At 45.3% G+C, this 25,334-nt stretch overlaps 1 protein-coding gene across 1 annotated transcript in view; it reads right to left on the bottom strand.

Moving 5' to 3' along the window:
- The window catches only part of ADCY1 (adenylate cyclase 1), a 253,736-nt gene that overhangs the window by 173,337 nt on the left and 55,065 nt on the right, over positions 1-25,334 (bottom strand). Inside the window, exon 3 of the mRNA XM_025207825.1 lies at positions 191-340. Coding sequence (XP_025063610.1) covers positions 191-340 — 150 coding nt within the window. The remainder of the gene's footprint in view (positions 1-190; positions 341-25,334) is intronic.

The following is a 25,334-nucleotide window of genomic DNA, read 5'->3' as shown; positions in this document are numbered from 1 at the left end:
TGAGGGTGTAACACTATACTTTGCATTTTTGTTGGAGATAAGAAGTCAAATTCAGGAAGGGAAGGTGTTAGTGTGGGGGGAAAGAGGAAGGATAGGGAGATTCTCTGATTTGCACTGAAAAAGCATACTCTTCTAACTACAATGATATCAAAGAAAGAGGAGATAAAGTACGTGAGTATTTACAACTGACCTGTTTTTCATTTTCATCCTCCAGCCTCAGCCGGTCCTCTATGCAGTTCCTGGCCTGAAGGAATGCTTTCCTCTGAGCCCTTTCTGTTAAAATCCTCACAAAAACCCCATACAGGTTTACACTGACAAAAAGGATAGCATTGGCCACAAGCTGTAAGGGGAGATGAAAGAGAGAGAGAGAGAGAGAGAGAGAGAAGAAATATTATAATATACAATTTTTTATTTCATGTGATCACTCACTGAATGAAAGCCATTCTGTTTAAAACCCTGCTCCATTAGTAACAGTACTGATGAGAAATTTCCCTATATTGCAACCATGCAGAAGCAGCAATGGCCGCTATTATTCATGTACTATGGCATATAATTTTAATTTTGCAAAAGTAATATCTCTTGTGGTGACTTGTGCCTTCCTACTTCTGTTCATCACCAGGTCCCTCATTTACCTGTTGGTAGATCTGTCTGTGTACCAATATGACTCTCAGTATTGGTTTCAGTTGTGGCACTCAGATAATAGTGTTTCTTTACAATACCCAAACAAAGGAGGGAATTAGTATCTGTACTGTGCAATACTAGGGAACAAAGGTATAGAGATAGGAAGCAACTTGTTTGATGTCACTTAGGAAATATATGACTGAGCATCCACTCAAAAAGTGATCATACCACGCATTTCAAAAGCGTAATTTAGATATTATTATGTAATCTTCTGCAGTGTGCCAAGTATAAAAAGGTGCTGCGTGCTATCCAGTCCCATTGTCCTGAGTGGTATTTTAGCACACTGCAAGGGAAACTCAGCAGGATCAGACTCTGTGGGAACATTTCTGGCAGGGGGAAGCACATTACTTGAGGCATATGCAAATTTTACATTGCTAGCTGCACTCAGGTGTGGGGCAGGAGGGAGATACACCTTTGTTAAGCCAAAACAAGGACCTATTGTGTATCATACAAAACTGAACTGCTCTTTTGGCTTACAACTTTTATTTAATCTGTCAATACATTTAAATTAAGCTAAATTAAAATACGTACACCACTCTCAAAATCCAGTGCATAAAGTGCTCTCCTACAAGGATAGGGACAGACATTACACATAAACCGGTTTAAGTGATCAGAAACTGCTTTAAACCTGTAGCAGAACAGACATTCAGTGCACATAAACCAGTTTCAGAATGGCTGAAACGGGTTTAAGATAAACCAGAGACCCCCAGCATCCCGGCATACTCTTTGGGTTGGGGTCTCTGCTCCATCCCAGCCAGGCTGGTCCCACCCCTCTGCTCCCCAGTCAGTACAGGGACAGGCAGGGGCGATGGTCTGGCCAGGGAGGGGTGGGACAGGCAGGGGCGATGGTCTGGCCAGGGATGGAGTTAATACCTTCCTCCCTCTGCCACCAGCAGGAAGCCGAGCTGGATCTGCCAGTTGCTCCCCTCTCCTGCTGCAACACTGGACACCATGGCTGCTGAGGCAGAGCAGGCAGGGAAGGGGGTTAGTCTCCCTTCTACCGCTACTGGCAGCCAGAGTAGAGGGGAGACTGTCTCCCTGCACCAGAATAGGCCCCTGCTGTCCCCTCTGTGGAAGGATGGAGGAAGGGGAATAACCCTGTCTCTGCTCCCCCCACAAGAGGCCCTATGGGCTGGCTGTGCCCTTGCTGGGTCACTGCAGTGGGAAGGGGCAGGGCCCTTGATGGGGCAGCAGCCTGTCATAATGTCCAGCAGCGCGAACCCCTTCTCGGCGGGGGCCCCCACTGCAGGGTGGGCTGTGCACAGCAGCACTGGGGCCCAGAGGGGGCCAGAGTCCCCCTCTGCGCTGCCCCTGCGGCCGCTTTCCTCTCCCCACAGCACGACTCCCCCCACCGGGAAAGGGCTCCTGCCCGTCACATTTGCTACCCCCTCAGCACTCCAGCGGCAGGGTGGGAGCAATGCCAAATGCCACAGGCTGGGCAGATGTGGCCAGTGGAGTGACTTTGTCTGGTCCCTAGCAGGTCCCTCAGTCCTGCCAGGCCAAGGCACCACTCCCTGGGCTTGAAGCAGAGCTGGGGCTGCTCTGCGGCAGTACTGCCTCTCTCAGCAGCCCGGCTGCAGCAGCTCCTTTGCTGCTGCCACTGGCCCCAGCCCCACAGTACAGGCAGGGACCAGAGTGCGCAGCCCTGACCCTGCACAGTGGCGACGCTGAGGGGAGCTCTGGCTCTCTCTGGGTCCCGGTGCTGCCACGCGCAGCCCGCTGCAGCTCTGCCCGCTGTACAGTTGGGCCCCCCGCAAGGAAGGGGCTCATGCTGCTGGACATTATGATAGGCTACCGCCCCCACCAAGGGCCCTGCACCCTCCCACTGCACTGGCCCATCGGGGGCACAGCCAACCCATAGGGCCTCTTGCAGGGGGGTGGGGGGCAAGGACGGGGTTATTCCCCTTCTCTCCATCCTTCCGCAGGGGGAAGAGCAGGGATTTATTCCACAGCAGGCAGTCAGTCTCCCCTCTACCCTGGCTGCCAGTAGGGGTAGAAGGGAGACTAACCCCTCTCCCTTCCCCTTCTGCCTCAAGGGCCATGGTGCCCAGTGCTGCACCAGGAGCGGGGAGCAACCGACAAATCTGGCTCAGGTCCTTCCTGGTGAGACAGCGGGAGGGAAATTAAACCCCTTTGTGGCCAGTTCAGCCCAAACTGCCCATGCTCTCTTCCCCACAGCTTCCCTGCACCTGAGGGTGCATTCTAGTGCCCCCAGCTCCTGGCCTGAGCAACTGCAGGCATCTGCCCACAGGTCTGTTCCATTTCAAACCAGTTCACTCTCTGCACTTTAGACTAACCTGCAAAGGCTGAATCAATTCAAGTGCTGGCTTTTTGAATGTCTGTCCCTAGCCTAATAGTGTAACTAGAAGTGAGCAAGAGGAGTACCCACCCCACACGCTGACCTAGATTATATAATCCCTTGGCCTTACTTTTCACATCTATAATTTGGGAATAATCGTATTTGCTTATGTAGCCACTTTCAGAGATAACAGGGAGAAATTGTTGCTTGTAAAGCATTCAGGAGATAAAAAGCATTATATGAGTATTATCATTTCAAGATACACAGACTAAATAGACACATCCACCATTCTTGCATCCATTTATCTTGTTTTGTAATAAAAATATCCTCAAAGTCTATCAAGCTCCAGCATACGTAAAAGCCACTAAAAAAGAGATATTACAATATTAACTCCAATAGAACCTCATTTTTAGAGGTGAATTATCACTTAATGCCTGTATTTTATCAAAAATTGCATGTTCTAATTGGTTGGACCATAACAGTAAAGCTGATTTGTATTACTCCGCCAGTTTAAAAACAGAATGGGTTGGAAGCAGCTGTGTTTGACAGAAGTGGATAAAGACCATAGATTGAACAAACAAGGCAAACTGCATGACTGCTTATACTCAGAAGTAGCCCTAATAATATGACTGAGTTTTTACTTGATACTTTTCTTAGGATGTTAATACCACAGTGTCATGGGAGCTGAATAAGAGTTTTAGACCGAATAAAATACACACATACCCATTAAAATTCCTGGTCTTCTATTGGAAGCTGTATAAGAACATATTTTAACAATCTACCAGCTGCTCTGGCACTGACATTATGATTTCACTCAAACAATGGCAATCACCTGGACCTCAAGTAACCAGTAGGTGGGTTCCTGCAATCATGTAGCCACTTTTAAACACAGCAGGGTAAGTCATTTTCCGACAAAGTTTGAACAGTTTAAGATAAAACAGAGGCTTAGCTGTCAGTATTGGCCTGCAGGGAATCAGGAAAAGTGATAAAGCAAGTAAAAGATTCATGGATTTCAGAATGTGAGAAAAGAAAGTAGGGCATATCGTCTCCTGAGGGAACATCCTATCCCCACCCTCCACTTCTGCTCAATTATTTTTTTTCCTCCCTATAGCAAAATCAAATTTATCTCACCAGAGGTCACTCAAATGCATGCCATTTTACTGTGCAACATGCATATGCCACCCAGGAAAGGGTTTAGGAGGTCTTTGAAAATAAAATTCCTTTTAAATTAACCATCTATCTAAAAATCCAAAATTGGGTAATCTTAGTTTAAGTCCTTATTTATACTCTGAAAATTTGCCAGTTACCAAACTACAGAGTAGTGGTCTCTTCTAAGCAATTACCGTCTCCTACCTGCTTACGCAGCAGCCCTTTTTACTTAAAGCGACACAAAATGACACAAATCTTTTTCTTTTGTGTGTTTCTTTAACAAGTAGCTGAAGTCATTTATAACCGGTGGCCCTTGAGTTCAAGCAGCAGAGAAAGTAAATTCTCTTGTGGAAAACCATTTTCAATTTTTAATTGCCGTTACAAAGCACTGGTAGATTACCTCTCCTTGCAACAAAGCAGGCTGCTAGTGATCGGGTCCCAACTTTCTGAGGCCACCGCTTTAGATTTCTACGCCTCTCACTAAGTACCAAATATCACCCATGGTTCTAGGCTTCCTGGCACAGATTCAGTCTGCAATCGCTCCGTCGAAAAGGGCCGCTGCAGCCCAGCTACCTCAGGCCCTATTCCCACATTCCAGGATTCTCAGTCATCTCTTCCAGGATAAGTGCTAGAACAAGCAAAACAGCTCACAGATTTGTTAGTAAGGTCCAATTAACAACCACGATCTATTTGAGCTAGCAGGAGAAATAGTATAGAGACCTACATACATTTCTCTGCTCTTGGGAGCTCTTTTGATTTAGACCAAAATCTTCCCAAGAAGTTCAAAATTCTCTCTACCTCCTTCTCCTCTACTGCACTTTTTTTTGGAATAACTTGATTGTAGTCTCCCCCCATTTCACAATCAGTTCTTTTCTGTATTCTCTATACCAGGGGTAGGCAATGTTTTTTGGCCAGAGTGCTGAAAAACACCACAGTGCCTACCTCAGAAGGTACTGGAGTCCCAGCATGGCAGAAAAACAAAATGAGGACAAGGGGTACATGGCAAGATGCCCTTCTTGCACCCCTTGCCCCCCACCCAAGGCCCCTGCCCCCCAGGAGCCGGGGCCGGCTGCAGCCAGGAGACTCCAAACAGCTGTGCCAGGCTCCAGACTCCGGCATCAGGTCTGCACCAGCGCGTACATCCGTGCCTCAGAGCAGGCGGTGGGGGAGCATGGAGCTGATGCCGGACCTGTGGAGCCCGGCACAGATATCTGCAGCCTGCCCATTGCTTGCTGCAGCTGCCCAGAGCCCAGGCTGGTTATAAACAGCTACACTGGGCTCAGGAAGCCTGCTATCACCTCTGTGCTGGGAGTGGGGGAGAGACCGGGGCTGCGCTGCCTCAGGACCTCCCCCACCGCCTGCTCCAAGGCGCAGGTGCACATACTGGTGCAGAGCTGATGCTGCAGCCCGGAGCCCAGCACAGCTGTTTGTAGCCTCCCGGCTACAGCCAGCCCTGGCTCTGGGGAGCTGCTGCCAGTTGGGAGCCCGGACTGCTCCCAGCAGGCAGCTGGGATGCTGCAAGCCCTGCTGGGAGCAGCCTGGGCTCCATTGCTGACAGCAGCTCCCCAGAGCCGGGGCTGGCTGTGGCATGCCAAGGCAAATGGCCTCACGTGCCATGCGTGGCATGTGTGCCGGGGGTTGCTGACTCCTGCTCTATACCACGGGTCACAAACAATTACCTTATTTATAACCTCCAGTCCCTTTTGTCATGCAATTCCTTTTCAGCCTCAAAGTAACCAGCACACCCACCTGAGATCTAGTTATCAACCCTTGGAATTCAGGCTTCAATAACTGCTTTGCCCTAGGCAGTAGCCCCCTCTTAGCCTCCAGGGCTAGGGACAGACATGACACACAAACCAGTTTAAGTGATCAAAAACTGGTTTAAGCCTGTAACAAATCATAAGTACAGTGCACATAAACCAGTTTGAAAATGGCTGAAACTGGTTTAAGATAAACCTGGTTGAATGCAGTATCAGACTTAACTGATCTGGGTCAAACTGGTTTATGCAATGTCTGTCCCAGACCCCTTATTTGTTTAAGTTAAACCAAAGTCCCCCAGCATCCCAGATGCTTTGCAGCTCTGGGCTGTGCTCCCTGCTCCAGAGAGCAGGGCTGGCCCTCCTCCACTGCTCTGTAGCCAGAGCTCTGGCGGAGACTGCCTGGCTTCCCCCGGCTTCCCCCTCCCTCCCCTCCCCGCTTGCCACTGCCTGCTTAAACAGGGATCCCCCCTCCCTCCCATCTCCCACAACACCAACCCAAGCCCCATGGGACCTAGCCAGCATGTGGCATGCTAGCTAATGATGAGAGGTGTGTATGTGTGCGTCCGTTTAGGGCTCTTTGGAGGTAATCAACAGGTCAGCTGGTGATGTCCCTCCATTCCTTCCTTGGAAAAAGGCTGTTTAAGAAGAGCTTGAAGTAATGAGAGAGGCTTTTGTTTTCTTGATGGGCTGCTAAATGCTGTGTTATCATCTCCCTGCTGGCTCCCTCGCTGCAAACAGTATAAAGAAGCAGGGAGAGAGATTGAAAAGCTCTGTATCATCAACAGATGCAAGCACTGCACACCCCGCTTTGCCTCAGAGTGCTAGGCAGGGGCTGGCAACTTCCATCCCTTGAGCAGCTATTGGGGAAATGCCTGGGACGGTGCTGGCAGGTGGGGGTTTATACCCTTCCCTAATCAGAGCATTCTGCTGGGGCCCAGTCATTGCCCCCCACTCAGCACTGTGGAGGGGAACAAAGGGTGCCCTAGCACCCCCTGGCTTCTAACCTGATTCATTGCAGGTATGTGCCTGCACTTCCTCAATCCAGAGGAAATGTCTGTGAGCTTGCAAATCAATTCAATCTAGGCAGGTTAGACTAACCTGAAAAGACTGAATCAATTCAGTGCAGGCTTTTTGAATGTCTGTCCTAAAGTAAACAAAAGATCTTAAAGCTTTAATGCACCTCCATTAGCCCTGATCACAATATGTTTTATTTCAGTTCAATACAGAGGTAAAACGATAACAATGAAGGTAGGGAAGCCTAACCTTTCCAATGGCGTTTACTCATACATAGAGATGAATCATAAATTGTACAGATTCCCCAAATCATTACAACTGCAACTTTGACCGTCTGACCCTCAGGCTGGAATACACCGTGGTGCATGTCACAAACCAGGGGAAGGGAACATTTCCTTCAGTTGGTTCATATAAAAAATTGCAACTCTATGTAACAAAAATATAGTTTCTTTATTTCACAATGCCTAAATGATTTCTGGATTACACAGAGGTTCCTATACAGAATAGCAGTAATAGAGCACAGCTGCAATAGACTAAAATTAAATGGAAGAACTCAAGTGCTAGGGAACAATTTTTAATGCAAGCCTCCAAGAAAACACTGATTTTCAACCTGAATGAGAAAGCTGAGTTCATGATGTTGTACAGGGATTAAGAATTGATTTCAGTGGCATTTGCAGATGGTTGGCCCATTTGGGATCAAGCCTTTACTGATAGCAATTATCTGATTCATTCCCACAATGGCATGTCCCTGTCACGTTTTACCTTCTGGGAGGTAGAAATTCAGTGGAGTGGAACAGTCAGGAGACATGACCAGTACTCCTAGTTGTAGATCAAGATCTGTAGAAACAGCAATGGCCAGAACTTGACGATCTTAATCCTTATGCACATGTTCCATAATGAATAGAATATAAGACTAGAACTCAAAATCTGTGTTCTATTCCCATTTTTCCCATGGTCTGGATGTTAAATTATGTGCCAGTAATTTAACCTTTCTGTGCCACAGTTACCCTTTCTTTAAAACTGGAACGTTAATACTTGGTCACTTTTGCCAAGGACTTTGAGATTTGTGGATGAAACAAATCATTGTAAATAATGTATTTTTATTGTAATGTGTGCATCTGTGAAATACCAACAGACTATAGAAAGCACCTGCAATAAATGTCTTTCTAGAAGGAATCTTAATGCTTATTCTAGAGTGCCCCTACAGTTAAACTTCTGCTGAAGATTGAGAGGCAAATCTGCTTTGTGTGTGTGTGAGAGAGAAAATTAGAGAGATTGTAAATGATGGGAAAGCAAATGAACAAGGTTTTATCACAGTTTTAAATTAAAGCTCCACATTATTTTCTTTTTCCCCCTTTGTAGGAAGTGTTACCACTAAAGCAGCTGTTTGTTTATAGCACGCGGCAGCACAGAGGAGAACATCAGATGAGATCAATTCTAATATTTTCATATACACAATTAACTCTTAATCTTGACGGGGCTTTGTTAGGCCTAATAATCCACCTAATCAACTCACTTTGCAACCTTTGAAAATACTTAATTACAGCATCTGGTACCTCCTTGTGCTAAATGTGCCACCACAGAAGGAGAGAGCTATTTCCCAAACAGCGTTTTTGGATTCTAGCAGAGCAGTGCCAGCAAAACAGGAGAGCCACAGATTAAACATTATTCTCTGGTTGCATAGAAAGTCATCCCTTATTCTTTGCTATTTTTTTCCAGTTCCATTATGCCACATAATAAGCAGGTTTTGTTTTCCTATGCTATCATTCTTTCTACTGCCATTTTAGCACGTAATTTCTTTCATTCTGCAGTGTGGCTTAACTAGAGGTTAATGATCACAGATATTTTAGATTACTTATAGGTAATCATGTGCAAGCAAGACCTCTCTTGGCCTCAGTTTCCCTGCTTTCAAGACAGAAATGATACGTATGAAATATACTTAAGAACATGGAAAGACAACTTCTTTCTATCAATTTAGAAGAAAATATTCTTTACAATGACTGCCAGAGGTATACAATGAGACCAGTAAGTATATATGGAATGGGAGTTGGTGTCACTATCAACGAAAATCCAGTATTGTTAAGATGCTCCATTCCCGCACAAGAGTCATCTGGGTTTTATCAGATCTAAAAAACTAATCAGGTCCACATTTTTAAGTGTATGTATGGAAAGTTTGTTATTTGCTTGCCTAAGAACTTGTGTGTGTCCATATCCACATACTCTCTGCATTCTTGCATTTTTGACCAAGAAACACAAAGACAGGGTTTTAAAAATGTAGGCCATTAAAAATGAAAATGGTTCTAAAAAGATAAAGAAATACTACAACAACAAGGAGTTGTGAATTCATGAAATCCTATATCATATGGTGAAAAACAATAGAGTAGTTGTCAACCAGGGCTATGTGCACTCCCGAAGGTACTTGGAAAGCAGCCAGGAGGTACGTGTGAGCAGGCGGGGATGGAGCACCGGCACCCACCACCCCTCAACTGCTGCCTCCCAGGAGCAGGGCTGGAGGGGTGGGGAGCGAGGGCAGTGCCTCCCCTCTGCAGGCCACACAGGCCTCAGCCAGACATGGGGGGAGAGGGGGGAGCTCGCACGTGGCCACCACCATTGCCATCCACCACCCTGCGCCACCCACGCTGTTCCACATCCGGCCGCCACCACCCTCTGCTCCACAACCTTTAAGAAGGTTGAAAACCCCTGCAATAGAGGATTTACTTCAGAAGATTGTCATAAACCCATCTACAGGGTACTTTCAAAGCCCCAAGGTTTTTCTACTGTCCTAGAGACAAACAAATGGGCTAGAGGTGATATCTGTTATTAAACCAACAATTTCTTTTTTTGCAAGCTTTTGGGTCAGGCTGAGGAGAATTCAAAGATTGTAAAAGATCTCCCAGGAAGAAAAGAAACTTCATTTTGCACAGGGGAGGTAAAAGGTGGAAGTTTTTTCCCCTGGGATCCTCAGGGTCCTTTTGTGAGAGAGTTGCTCTATGATATGCAGATTAGGCATACCTGCGTAGGAACCTATTCGACTCTCATTGACAGCAATGAATTCAGTTAAAAAACAATGGTGGTTTGGACCCACATATGCCACTTAACTAAGCAAGCCCCCTAACCACCAAGTTATAAAATGGAGAAAGTAAGAGAACTATCCATCCTTCCCCTGTTGAAGTTGTGCCAGTTGGTCACCAAAAGAGAAGAGTTACAGGACTAGAGAGAAAACAAGCTAAAAGAAGCATGCTTGCATGGTCCAATGACCATAACACTTTCCCAGAAGGGGGAGCCCTGGTTTCTAGTACCTGCTGCCAAGTCATTCCTTTTTTTCAACCAATGGCTATCTAAAGCAAAATACAAAAACAGCTGTGAACAGTGCTTGGGAATGTGACTGCAGCCCAGGGATGAAAGCAGTCCCTTGGGGTTTGCAAGGATTCCTGAGTCCCAGTGCCTGCTCCCAGGACTCTTTGCATTTTATATTAGGCAGTCACTTTTATATACCTAAAACCACGGCAACAGTGACTGGAACATAGGTCTGCCTTTTCTCTCCTTTCCATGCACTCCGAAGTCAGACTGCGTCATTTATTTCAAGGACTTACGGTGCTTACTCAGCACTATTTAATGTGCTGTTAAGAAGAGCACCCTGCTTCTGCTTCACTTGGAAATGATGCAATTAAATCAGTTCAGGTGTGCTTCCGGCCAGCTGCCACTCTGGAGCTTTCTGAGTCTGACATGACTGAGAAGTAGCTAAGATTCCTCTAATCATTAAATCATTTTTGTTTAATGGAAAAAGGAAATTTAATTTAAAGACAAAACAACAGTTAATCGTGAATTTTCAATCATCCAGCACAGAAAAAGACAATACCAGGTGATCTCAAGACTTAACTTAATACTAATATCTAAATTACTACCTATATATAGTACTGTGCATATCTACAAAACTGAGAATGTTTTGCAAGTAGTTCTCAGGCTGATAATTTTTCAGACATAGGATTCAGACTGTTTCAAAAAAGCAAATGAATTAATAGAAAAATGATATATGCAGGTAAGAAAGCTAACCATACCAGTCTCTCTTATGAATTCTGGTCTAGCTTTGGTTGAAAAGTCCAAGTATAGAATTAGGCTATCGTGTCCTACCAACGTAAACTCCTTTTCTTTCCATTTCAAGCCAATTCCTACACATTCCCATATTCATTAGTTCACATTCACTAAATTTTGTATCCATTTTAGCTGAATGGATTGTTTTTCTCATTTCATCTCTCTACTCACTCAGCCACAATGAAGTTAAATATAAGTCATATTTCCATGCATATAATTAGGTCCTAGCTAAGTACAATTGCACTTTTTCTTTAGAAAAAGGAAAAAGAAATCAAGAGATAAAGAGAGGGATGGGCAAAGCTGGTTCCACTTACTTCCCCAACAAACTGCTAGGTTTTTTGCAATGTTATGGTCCATTACTCACTATTGCTTCTCAGGGAATTTACAAGAATAACCAGAAACAAGTAAACCCTCTAGTACTTCTATGCTATTTTTTCAGCATGTTCACATGTGGCTTTTATCTTGCAATTAAATTATTTCTTCCTATTGTGAATAAATGTTGATTACAACAGGGAAGTATTATTTAATTTTAACCACAAAAATAAAACGTTTTGCAGGTGCTGAAATTAAAGCCAATGTAACTTTTTAAATGTGTGTGTCATTCTTTTAATTATTCATTACAGTTCAGGAAGCAGAAGCAATAAATCCCAGTTTTCCATTTTACATCAAAGAGAAAAGTATAAACTTTCCCTTGCCTCACATATACTAACACACTTCAGGCTAAGTGCAGTGGAGTTTTTATAGTTAGAAAACAACTCACAGCATTGCAGTCTAATACTTATTTGCATGTATTAAATGCATCACCCACTCCAAGGCTTGTCCCACTGCAAAAAGCTTCTTTAAACAACTCAAGAATGCTTAAAAATAATATGTTCAGCAAATGTGTTATCTTAACTGTTTATGCAACCACTGGTATGTCTATAGTTACGGGACGAATAGACTTTTGAAACACTTGCTGCAATTTTTCTACATCTATGTCCCAGGGAATTCACACATCCACGATATTTTTTTCATTCAACTGGCCATTTTAAAAGTGCTCTCCAGCCATGTATGCATGTTAAGTCACAGCTATACAGTGCTTTCATGGGCGTAACTGCAGGAAAAATGTTACTTGTGTATGCACCCCAACTTCACCAAGACTCCATACTGCCCTAGGTGGGCCAGCATTTGTATCCGTACCTGAAGTTCTTATAATGGGGAGATACAGGGCTAAACTTCAATTCAGAAGTACTCTAAGCAAGGGGCAGTACATTATGGTATAGCCTTTGGAGTAAGCCAACAAAATGACTTTGTTTCTGAGTGACATCCTTCCACCAATGCCCCAGCTACTCCAGGAAGGAAACCAACAGCACTGTCTTTACTTCATGCAGCACATACTGCCTGATCCATTAGTGCAGCTCCTCTATTTCTTCATGCTGCCACACCAGCTGCACCATTATTTGATACACTTGGATTATGGCATCATCTATCAAGCATGCTATATGATCCAGATCTTACATGACCACTGTAGTTCATCATAACTGAAAAGCATGAGGTATCTTCAAAGTCCCAAAAAGCCTATAGTCATCTTGTCATCATCATGATTCAGATCCAGCTATACTAGCTGATAATAAAAAACCAATGCCCAGCTCATACAAAGCAATTTGTAAGCTATAAATATCATTCTCATCATTATACAAGATAAGAAAACTGAGACAACATACTGAGGGACTTGACCAAGGTCAATCAACAGGATAGTGGTATAAAAGTCTGCCAAGTCCAAGTTTGATTTACTAGCCAACAATAAAATACTTGCAAAGGAAGTAAATATCAATCATCTCAACTGTTACATGATTTTCAGTGGGCCATATCAGCCCCGGTACCCTGGCTCTTGGGGTGTGCGTGCCATTGGACAAAGCTTATGAGGTACTAGCTGGTCTCAAAGTTGAATTCTATAGGTTTCTGTTAAGCTTCTAGCCCAGGGACAGAAATTACATATAAGTGATTAGAAAGCAGTTTAAATCTGTAACGCAACAGAATGCACATAAACAGCTTTCAAATAGGCTGAAACTGGTTTAAGATAAACCTGGATGGATGTAGCATCAAACTTAACTGAATTAGGGTAAGCCAGTCTACCCAACTTCTGTCTCAGATCCAACAGTGAATCCAGTTAAGCCACAGTCCTTCAGCATACCTGCATGCTTTGGGGCCCCAGCTGTCAGCTCCTGCCAAGCTGGGTCACCTGCACCTCCCGCTCCACCCCCACCATCACAGAGCTGAGGCATCAAAACCTCTGCTTCCGAGCCAGGCCTGCTGACAGCATGGCAGGGGCCAGGCAAGGTGGGTGGGGAACTGAGCCCCCACTCTGCCCCCCCTCCCCGAGCAAGAGTCTAACCAGTGGTTGGGAGGGAAACCCTCAGGCATGGGCTTTCCCTTCCCCTTCCCCTTGCAGCCCAGCTCCATCAACTTGTAGCGAGAGGTCCCTGTCCCTTCACCAGCCCTTGGCATGTCAAGCTCAGGAACGAATGGACGTACTTTGGCTTCTGCTGATGTGAGGAAGACTGGAGTAGGGGTCCATCCCCCTCCTTGTCTGGCCCTCTATGGCTGACAGGTTGGGGGTTGGTGTGTGGGTGGGGGCCTGATGTTCCCAGCCACCGCAACAAGACTTAGAGGGGACAGCGAGGGAAAGCCTGTGCTTGGGGGCTTTCACCCCTCAAACCAACCCCTGCTGGGTAGGGGGCCCAGGCCAGAGCAGGGGTCCATTACCCCCCTGACGATCCCCTGTGCCTGACAGGCTGGAGGCTGGCAGGGGGGCAGGTCCCTCATGTTTCCAAGTTGGGGGAGCTGAGAGGTATTTGTGAGTGCCCACCTCCTTCTGGAAATGACCAGTTCAAACATTTGTCTGTTTTGGCCAAAGAAAAACTGAACATCAGCTCAGTTCGGTTTCATTTCAATCCATACAGCTTAGAGAAACTGGTGTAGATTGAATCAATTCCACCTCAGGCTTTCCGCTGTCTGTACTTAGCCCTATAGCGGCATATGTCTTTGTGAAATCTAGTTTTGGAGCTATCCTTTAGTATCTTATCCTGATGTATATGCATTTTATCCATGTGAAATACATTGGTCCACATATGTACATCTGTTTGAATATGTACATATTTATATATTAATATCAGTTAGCTTTTTCCTCATATTTAACAGAGACATTCATTTGGCCATACATAGGGATTTCTTACTAAACTTTTCCCAAGAAAAACTGAATGTCTTTATGAGGCCACAGAAATATCACAATAAAAGCTGTAGTCCATCACAATTACATTTAGCAGGTGAATTATCTAAGCAGATTTTAAGGGTGGCTCTTGTCTTCTCTGCTAACTCAAGCCCTTCCCCAAAGTCATTCTTCAGCATATATCTAGATTTTAGCCCAGAGTCCCTCCTCAGTACAAAAATTGCTTGGGGGGCTCATGAAAAGAAAGGGTGCAAGAGGTACCCAAGGACAGATTCAGTAGCCACTTCTGATTTGGCAGGACAAAGGATCACCAAAAAATCCAAGAGGGTCACAAAATAAATGCTTTGTTAAGTGAAAATTAGGAAGGGATGGAAAGAGTTGTTACTACTTCCTGCCTAAGTGAAATCAACAATACGATAGCCCAAACACACACACAAATGGTCCTGGCTAATTCAGTAAAGCTATGCATGTCAGTAAAGTTTAATAGGTGTGTAAGAAGTCTGTTTGGGATCTGGACTTAAATATATAACTGCTGCATATTCATTGCCTGTACCACATTTCAAACTTCAAAACTCAACTTTGTTATGGAGATAAAAAAATTTGATTTTTTTTATGTACTTATTATGCATAAACGAAGCCAAATGGATTTTGATACTTGTAGAGAAAGCAAGTAGCTACAATAAAATATTGTGATTACTCAAATCCAAGATAAGGTATATTTCCTCATAAAATCTGGGAAAAAACTAACCCTCATCTTAGAATCAAGTATCTAGGGTCCTTCACTGTTCCCTGACTTTGTGCTGATTACCTTGCTGCTCTCTGGCTCCATGCTGGGCCCTGCATTGACCCTTGGTTCTGCGCCACGTATTCTCAACCTCCAGCCATAGGCCAGATGTGGAGCCAAAACATCTGGTCTGTGGGACTCTTCATGAGTCAGAAAATAAAACAGAGGGGGAGCAGTGGCAATACTGCTGCCATGTCCCACTCCCTCCCTGCCCACTGGGACAGGGTCATGTGCCCCACCCTCACCCCCCACCATGGGGCTGGGACGTGCCCTGTTCACCCCCTGCGAGGCTGGGTTAAGGCCAGCCTACATCCTATTCCTCCCTCATGAGTGAGGCTGGCTGGGCCATGCCCCGCTCCAGCCCTCAGGGTCCGGTTGGAGCCAGCCTGAACACACTTTCCCTCCTGCAAGGCCAAGTCAAGGCCTGGCCATGTCTCTTCCCCGACTTCCCCACAGAGCTGATGGACACTGATCATCTGTCCCACAGGGCAAAAAGGTTGGGCACCACTGCTCTACACTGATTCCTTTACTACTCCCCGGCTCAGCATGGAGACAGCACAGGACCCAGCAAAGTGATATCTGGCAGTGTTGCATACAGAGGGCAGGGAGACAGATACTGCAGGAGAGGCAAGTGGTGGGGGTGACGGGCATAAGGGGGCTGCAGCAGCAAGGAGGCAAGGTTCAGAGGGTAAAGCAACTGAGATCAGGCTGCCTGACTCCCTGTCACTTACCTTCCTATCATCTGCCCCCCTGCTACTGTTTTCCCTAGCACAGCCATACGGGGTACAGATTTAAGACAACTCTCCAATAATTAGATTCTGTACATGACAAATTTTACCAGATTTATAATTTTCCATGTATTGACTCTAATTTGGAGGGGGGGGGAGGGCATCTTAAATGTGAAGATGTTGTGGATTCAAGTGAATACAGTACATTTTAGAAGATAAATAAAGCTGAACATGGAAAACTGTTGGAGGTAAAGAATAATATGAGCTTTTCACTTGTTCATTTACTGATAGGTGGTTACACTGAACTAATAACTAATTTGTTTAAGTCATATTGGAATATTTATTTTATTTTATTTTTAATTTATGATGAATGCTACTACAGCTTTGGGTTAAAAACTCTTTTGTTGCATAAATACATTTCAGAAAGCATTTAAATAAACAAAATAAGTCTACATAAAAAAAAAACAGTAAAAAGACAGAGAGAAGTAAAATCCATAGAGATTAGGGCTGAATCCCAAAAAAGGCCTTAGGTGCATAAATTCCCTTTATGGTCAAAATTACAATCCCAGTCTGCCACTTCCTCCTCCTACTAAATTTCTATCCACCCTGTAAAGATGCCGAAACCCTGCTGGTACCTTAATTATTTATCGTAAAATTCCCCTGGAAACATTCCACTTCTGCTTAAGCCCTTAGTGCCTCAATCTTGATAGTGCTGAGCAGCCTGGCACCCCAACAGGGATCAGAAACCAGGCATGCCTCTGTATCTACCCTGAGGGACTTGATCTGGAATGAATCATCAAGGTATACTATGTGAATCAGGCTTTGCTCCAACTACAATGGAAGAAGTTTTCAGTTGAAAGCTGACAACAAAGGGAGAAGGCATAGGTGGAAAAGTTCTTCTATACAATAGCAAAGTGGTCACAGTATTAGCTCATGATATAGGAGACCCAGGCTTGGAACAGACATTACACATAAACCAGTTTATCAGAAACTGGTTTAAACCTGTAACAGAACAGATGTTCAGTGCACATAAACCAGTCTGAGATAAACCTGGTTGAATGTAGGATCAGATTTAACTGATTTGGGTCAAACTGCTTTATGCAAAGTCTGTCCCAGATGCCTTCATGGTTTAACTTAAACCTGAGTCCCCCAGCATCCCAGACGCATTGCAGCCTGGGGTGTGGCTCTCTGCTCCAGAGCAGAACTGGCCCTGCCCATCAGCTCCCTGGCTGGAGCTACAGGGGAGACTGCAGGCACAGCAGTGTCTGCATGGCTTCCCCTTGCCATCCTGCTCCTTCCTCAAGCAGGGATTCCCCCACTCTCCTCTCCCACAGCATGAACCATAGCCAGCATGTGGTGTGCTAACTAATGCTGTGAGGTGTCTATAAGGCAGACAGGACAAAGGCAGTCAGGACAGTGTCTGGTTAGGGCTTTTGGAGCTAATCAACAGGTCAGCTGGTGATGTCCCTCCATTCCTTCCTTGGAAAAAGTTGTTTAAGAAGACCTTGAACTAATGACAGAGGCTTTTGTTTTCTTGATGGGATGCTAAAGGCTCCCAAATCCGAGCATCCTGCTAGAGCCTGCCTAGGCCCACCCTCAGCTCAGCACCATGGAAGGGGAAGGATGACTGCTCTAGTGCACTCCAGCTTCTAGCCTGAAGCACTGCAGGCATGTGCCCGCATTTCTTCAGTCCAGGGGGAATGTCTGTACAGTTGTAAACTGGTTCAGCCTAGCTGGTTTAGACTAACCTTCAAAGATTGAATCAATTCAGGCTCAGGCTTTTTGAATGTCTGTCCCTAGCCCCAATGTCAATTCCTCCTGTGCCTTAGAATGCCTAAAACAAATGAGGCTACAGGCATCGCTGTAGCTGGGCAATCTCCACCTCTCCTGTTGGAGCAACTGCAGTAGTTTAACTGAGTAGCAGGGGGAAGAGGGCAACAGCCACAGGAAGTAAGCAAGAGAGGATGGCTCTGTAGGCACTGACAGATGTGCAGCTCCCCACTGTAATTCATGGCACTGTACAGAAATTGCCATGAGTTACAGCAAACCCCTCACCGCAACAGACATTTTCTGTTGGATCAGAGAGGTGGGAGATTGAGCTCCACTTTGGAGCTGATCCAGGAGAAGTTGCATGCCTGCAGCCTCTGTCCCCTAGCCCTTTACCCCACCTCTCAACTCCAGTGCTGTCTGCAGGATGGGAGAGCGGGGAAGGAAGGGAGGGAGTTCTGGGATGGGGTTTCCCAAACTTGCACTGGAATGGGGGAAGGTGGATTAGAGCCCCTCCATGTTGGGGGCTCTAATCCACCTCCGCTCCAGCACACTCTATGCAAACCCCAGCCTGGAGCTCCCTCTTCCCCTTCTTCCCTGTCCCATTCTGCAGACAGCAGCAAGGGCGGGGTTGGGATGGGCTGATGCAGCCAAGCCCTGGTAAGACACACATTAATGAAGGTGCTCCACTTAGGAACTACTTCAGCTGAACTCTCATTAAATTAGGGTTAATTTGTTGCATGATTGGTCACTTTTAAAGTGCTCTGTAGCTGTGCACTTCTGTCAGAACTCAGCTGTAGAGTGCCCTTAGGGGGCCAATTGCATGATTAATGTCATTTCCGTCAGCACCCTGTGTCTTAGTAGTCAGGTCATTCATGGGAGGGAAGGAGAATGTAGGTCCCGACTTAGTCTTCTTTAGCCACCATACCACACTCTTTTCTGACTACCAGATCATGTGCAAGTTATTTCTTGTTAATAAATTTCTGTCATGCACAGATTCTTCAAATGCACCACCTGGCTTCATATTTATTTTAAGCTGCCTTAAAAAAAAATCTTAAGTAAATGCCAAAAAATATATGGAGGCCTTCTAACAATTCACCCGCAAATTAAATTCAGTGACTAAGATGTGAGGCCTTGTTTTTCAGTCACTGCAAAAAACACCTGGTCCTTTTCCAGATGAATGACAGCAGTCAGAAGGAAAGACAAAGGGAGAAAAAGCCATACACTATCAGTCCACTTCCCTGCATATTGCTAAGTGACAGCAAAATGCATTAGGACTAAATTGGTCTCAGTCAGTTTCTTTCTCCCCAAAAAGGACTTTTTCTTAGACCTGACAAATATTCTGTTATATCTCCCTCTCTCACTTTTTTTTCCTTATGCAGATATCTGAAGCAGTCAGTGAATGATGTCACAGTTGGTCAAATGTCCTCGAAAGATGAAAGTGTTTGCCTTGAGGAAATTATGTTCTATTACATTGAGCCCTTTTACTTTTCTCCTGTTGTGCTTTATAACTTGCAAGAGCTGTCTCACAGATAATAAGATTTTTGCTCTGCAGGGTCATTTAAGCTATGGCATCTTCTGTCAGCATTGGTACTTGAGAGCCTTAGTACAAAGTTGTTGAGCAGTAATTTAAATGGGGAAAATATCTGACCCCATCTGACTTATGGGGTCAGATGAGCTTGAGACCCTTGATTTACATTTTTATGCTAAGACATCATCCACTCTGACCCCAGCTACATTTTCTTTAAAACTCCGAAATGGTTTTAAACCACACAAGATGGTTTAAATTCAACACTCAGTTCTAACTGTGCCATTTCAGTTGCTATACATCTTTGGTGAAGTCAGAGCAAGAGCAGAATTTTGTCCTGCTAGTTTAATCTTATAGTCACTATTCTAAATTTGGTTACATAATGATACTTTATTGTTTATATTTTATATTAAAATACTGTTTCTGTCTTATTTTGCCTTTGTATCCTACTTCCCTGTTGTTTCCTGTTGCATTTACTAGTTATGTTTATTAATGTATATCCTTTGTACCCTTCCCAAATTCCAGCATTAAAAAGGGCCAAGATAGTGAACAATCTAATGACAAGCCAGTTTTGCAATACAGACCACATAATGGTTTTCAAATACTTTAATATTATGCAGTATTACACAGTATAGTCAATGTGTGGAATAATTTAATTACTATGCAGAATTGCCTCAAGTGAGCACTAAGGTAAATAGTGTACCTTAATTTTTGTAGTCTACTTAATCTTACGGATATTAATAAACATTTTCAACTTTGTGAAGTAAAAATGGTTATTTATAAGAAATATAACATCCTTTCCTTTAAAACATAATCTCACAGTCAGTGATGGCTAACAGGGCTTTTTCTGCCATGACAAATTTCATAATTAGCTTGAAATATGAAATAAAGTGATTCCATTCTTCCTAAATTACCTGTTTCACTTAATTGTAAAAATCTTCTATTAAACAGTTGCTCTTTTTCAACATCTGACAAGTGGTTGTATTTCAGTGGCATAGGAGACACAGAAATCCCTTTAATTCCATAAAGTCTCATGTTACTTTTAAAAGAGCTACATACATAAAATTTAACTTATATACATCATTACAGATTTAACTGTATCACATTCTTTAGGATTATTATTTTGGAATACTGGCATTTTTATGAGTTGGAAAATATACAATATCGAAAGTTCCACAGTCAGGTTTATTCTCACTCTGAAGGAGAGCGTTTATATTTCTTAAGAAAAAAAAACAAACATTATTCTACTTTTTCAATTTCTACCAGCCAAACACAACCCTACTTTTCCAACCCCAAGAATATTCTGAATGTAAGTAAAATTTTCACTTAAATCCTGTTCCCAAAAGTGACTTTGACACTGAGAAACCTAAGCCTATTATCTTCCAATGAGACTTAGGACATGTGTCTTGGCTCCCCACCTAACCCTGGGTTGCCTATCAACAAATAAGGCTCACCAGTCACTCATGCTGGGCATAGAAGAGACTAGTAATTAGACAGATTAGGTGGTTCAAGAGTGACTCCAGATGATGTAATGATATTTGGCTGCCCTGTGGGATTGGGGTGTTCACTTAAGGGAGTTGTAACACATTACACTTAGCACATTAACCATACTTAAGCTCTAGCATTTAAGCATTGAAGCAGGATAATGTGCTTAAGTGCCCTGGTATCATAGTAAAGTTACACCTTTTTGAGGGAGGAGTATCTCCCAATTATAGTGAATAACACATGTTGCCTTCACACGGGCCTGCTCCACAGAGATAGTATGATCAGTTCCAGTCCCAGGGCTGGGGACTCATAATCCACAGATTGTGGATCTCAGCCCCAGCACTGTACTGAAGTTTTTCATCTGGTGTAGTCCCAGGGCTGAGACCAAGTCAGCTGATTTTTGGTCTCAGCCCCAGGGCTACACTACAATCTCAAATTGTCTCTGCCATGGTCCCAGGACTGAGACTGAAAACCTGCTGATTTTTCAGTCTCAGTCTTTGGATTACACTGGAGCCAGTTCAAGGTTGATATGATACTATGATGATGTATATATTTCTCAAACTTCCCAAATCATATGTATGCTTACTCTGATCTAAATATAACATCTGCTAAGTGTCCTATCTAACAAGAATCTCAGAACCACTCAAAGTTACCACATGACTTTAATGCACTCAGTGGGAAGAGTGAGCAGAGCAGAGCTTGTAAGTCTGTAAGCCTGGAGTTAAGATGTAGACAAAAAGACATACCCCTCTGGGATCCTAAATAGTTTTTTAAAAGTTTGCCTTTAGTTTAGAAACATTTTTTGAACTTTTTTTTAATGTTTGAGCCATGAGGGATTCAGAACTCTGGAACATTAAGAACCACGTGATAGATCACAATGTAGAAGTTCATTCCAGGTGACAGAGTGCAGTCAGAAGAGCAGCTTCCCACTGTAACTGAGAATGCTTTGCAGGAAGCGTTCTGAGATGCAAAGATGCACTGAACCAAACAGAACTTCGCTGTTGGTTCTAGGAGGGAGGGGAATCTAGCTGTTGGCTGCTAGCCTGCAGCCAGTTTCCACTAGCAATGGCCCCTCCTCCCTCTCAGCCCAGAGTTTTTAGAATGGGAGTGGGGAAAGGGAGCAGAGGGAGCTCATTCTAGTGGTTCTATTCTAGGGGTTCCCCAGCCAGTGCTGGAGGGTGGGGGGGGTGAATTGGACCCCCCCCCCCCCCAGGGGGGTTCCAAAACACTTGTCCCACCCTCCAGCGAGAGCTGAAAAAACCCCAAACCGAACTCCCTCCACTCCCTTTCCCCAATGATGTTCTGAAAACAGCAGGAGGCTGGGAGGCAGTGCAAACAAAAGTTATTGAAGATGCTTTGATATGAAACATTTTTATCTGACCCCTCATGCTATGAGGGTTTAGATTTTTACGGGTGTCACAAAGCCTATGCTCCATGGGACTACCCACGGGCACCCCGGGAGGGAACCAATCCCGACTCTCCTGCAACGTCTTTACTGAACCCTCCTCTTTCTTCATAAGACTAATGTCATTAAGGGTTTCTGCAGGGTTACTCACAGAGATGGGTTGAGGACTTGGGGCTCCACTTCCCCTGTGCTCCGTCCACACACCAACCGTGGTATTGCGAAGAATGAAATCATCACCCAGTTGAGTTCAATGGGCTAATTCAAGGATGCTGGTGCTGGGAACATGCTAATAAAATCATCACCGGTATTCTGTGAGGCTGCAGAATGCTATATCACTGCTATTACAACACCCTTGTCCAGGGTATCAAGAGAAATTTTCAAGACAAAAAGCCCCAAAATAAACCATGATATACCTCTGAGTTAGAGGCATGTAATCCCTTATTTCTGAGATCACCAACAGGGTAAGTCTCTAGGTAACCTTAAATACCCTGGGTCAAAATCCTCCTCTTGGTCCAGGTTGCCCCAATTTACCTGGGCCTCCAGCATGCCCCAAGACAGTGTCCAGAGAACAAAATAGGTTTGATGGGGCTGTTGAACTCAACCACAGCTCAAGAAAAAGACAATCCCTGTAGTATGAGGAAAACTAAATGAAAACTGCTTGTTTCAGTTCTTCAGCCAGGCTGAAACTCTCAAACTCCTGCATTCAGTTTTAAGGTTTTCCCTCATGGAGAACAAATAACCTGATTACCCTTACCTGGGTCTGTCTTGTTCATGGGGTCAAGTATGGCTGAGTAACGCTGGTCCCTCTTTTGTCTCCACTCCCCGGAGACTGACCTGAACACTGTCAGGCCCTCTGAATCCTGGGCTCCACCTCCCGGCATCTCTCTCCCTCTGAGCAGGTCCACCTCCTCTCTTACACTGACAAACATTGTGGCTTATCTCTGTCATACGTAGAGCACTCCTGGAGCTGTAAGGAGCGGGAACTGATAAATCAGCATAGTAACACTTTACATTCCTGTACCTGCCGCTCCACCTCTGTGGGTAAGTCTATCTTGAAACTGGCCTTTAATGCTCTCCAACCAGCTGGTCCACAACTTTCAGCAGCGTTCTCGGAAGGGCTTCCCAGAGAAGTTCACCTGTCTCCCCGGGTCTCACCATTACAGTAGGACTGGACCCTGTTGAAGCGCTTTGCAGCAATGCACTTCTGTTTGCTCATGACTGTACAGCACTTTCAGGGGCCAGATCAGGTGAAAACTGTTACTTCTGTCTGTGCCCTGAATGTTGTGAAGCAAGATGAAACATCAGACCATGATATTTTATAAAATATTGCCATTGCCTGTTTGCACAGGGAGGCATGATATGAATTTAAATAAGTTGACCTTAGAGGTAAATTAATTACTTTGGTTTGTGAAATTAATAATTGCAGGTATAAATGACACTGGACTTTTATTATGAAAGCTAATTAATGACAGAACTGGTACAACACAGCAATGGAAACCTGATCTTTTATCCAGAGCTGATGTTTAACAGGGAGAAAAGTTCTGAAGAACTGAAGACAGTTCAACCTTCATCTTCAACTAAGGCGTCCACAAATTAGAAGATACCTACTTGTGAAGTGCTTCTAAAAAGTCCAGGATACTTAATGAAATACAAGGAAATACTGTTGACACTGATGTAAGTTGCTAGCAGGTGCACATTTTTAAGATGTCAAGACTGTTTAGCAGATTACTGATGATCACAGCAAAATGGAAAGCATATAACACCGAAAATTTTTCTGTAAAAAGCAAAAACTAAATATGAAGACTTAATATTATGGTGCCCTGCAAAAGGTAGATGGTTCAGAGGAGGAGTATGGAGAAGAAATGTCAATAGAGTTTTCTACACTATCTTAGCACCTGTCCTTGCCCAGCCAGAGTTCGCGGGTTTTGATCACCACCTTCAATGGAAGTAGACATTGGTAGTTGTCATGCCCATAGCAGAAAAAAAACCCTCCATATAAAATGGTAATTGTCTAGGGCAGGGGTTTTCAACCTTTTTTAACAAATGTACCCCTTCTGCCTCAAAGTTTCTGTTCATGTACCCCTTTACATTTTTTTCTTGTTTTTAAGCAGTGGGGCAGAGGGCAGATCAAGGCCCCACAGTAACGGAGGGAGTGGGGCTGGGGCAGGGGCTGGTGCTGCACAGCTGGGCCAGAGCGCGAGATGGAGCTATAAGAGTGGCTTGTCTAGCGGGGGGGTGGGCTCCCAATGCTGCACGCACCCCAGTGTAAGCGCAGGGGGTATGTGCCCAGACCTGTGCATAGGGTGGAGGCAGCTGCTGCTGCAGGCTGGACTCTGCACCCTACTGCTTCAAGAGCCACACAACGCCATATCCCTGCTGCCACTAGGCGGGCAGGAGACAGACACATACACACCCAGACGCAGACACAGAGGCAGACAAAGACACCTCCCCCAGCAGATAAGTGTGGGGGGGAAGGGGGACAGGGGAGAGGGAAAGGGCTGGGGGGGCAGATCCAGACCCCCACAGTGCAGGAGGGAATGGGGCAGAGGAAGGGGTAAATGGGGCTCAGGCTGGGCTGTGGGACAATGGGAGCTTGGTGGCACATCCAAGGGTATGGGGAGAAGCTCCAACTGCTTCGTGCACTGCGGGGGAAACAAGGGAGGGCATGTGCCCTCCCGATCTGTGTGCAGGGTGAGGGTGGGCTGGGCACTGCTCTACTCTGCACTTCACTGCTCTGTGCCTCACTGCTGCTGCTTCGAGAGCAGTGTAATGCCATGTATGTCTGACCACTGGGGGGCTCACCGCCAGGCTGCTACCCATCCAGTGATGGGATGCACATGGCCATCATGCTGCGCTCAAAGCAAGCAACAGCAGTGAGGCATAGAGGGTATGAATAGCAGGAGCAGCGAGGGCAATGTACGTTTCTGTGCCCACTACCAGGAGCAGGGCTGGGTAGGGGGGGAGGGACGAAGGCAGTGGTGCCCCTGTGCAGGCTGCATAGCTGCCTGCTGCATGTGTGGGGGGGCGGTTGCAGGGGGCAGCCACTGCCACCACCCACTGCCCCATACCGCCACCAATGTCCACCATCCCATCCTGCTTTCCCACGGCTGGTTGGACGTATGGCTCCGCAGACTGCTAACGGGCAGCACCCGATTGTCCAGACGCGGGGCCCATCAGCAGCCTGCAAAACTGCACGTGCAACCAGCCATGGGAAAGTGGCACGGGGTAGTGTCAGTGGCCAGTGTCTGCAAACCCCCTGCCCCCATCTGGCCGAGTAAGACCTGTGTGGCGCTGCTGCCCTCGCCCTGCCCTGTCCCTGCTCCTGGGAGCGGGCACAGAAACACACTTCCCCCCGCTGCCATTGAGAGCCTTGTGGCTCTGCAGGAAGGGGGTGGATTCGGCGCCTCCTTGCCATTGGCTGGGGGGGGGGCGGC

This window comes from Alligator sinensis, unplaced genomic scaffold, assembly GCF_000455745.1.
Source record: "Alligator sinensis unplaced genomic scaffold, ASM45574v1 scaffold456_3, whole genome shotgun sequence".
In the NCBI taxonomy this organism is placed as follows: domain Eukaryota; kingdom Metazoa; phylum Chordata; order Crocodylia; family Alligatoridae; genus Alligator; species Alligator sinensis.
This window is presented reverse-complemented; position numbering and strand designations above follow the sequence as displayed.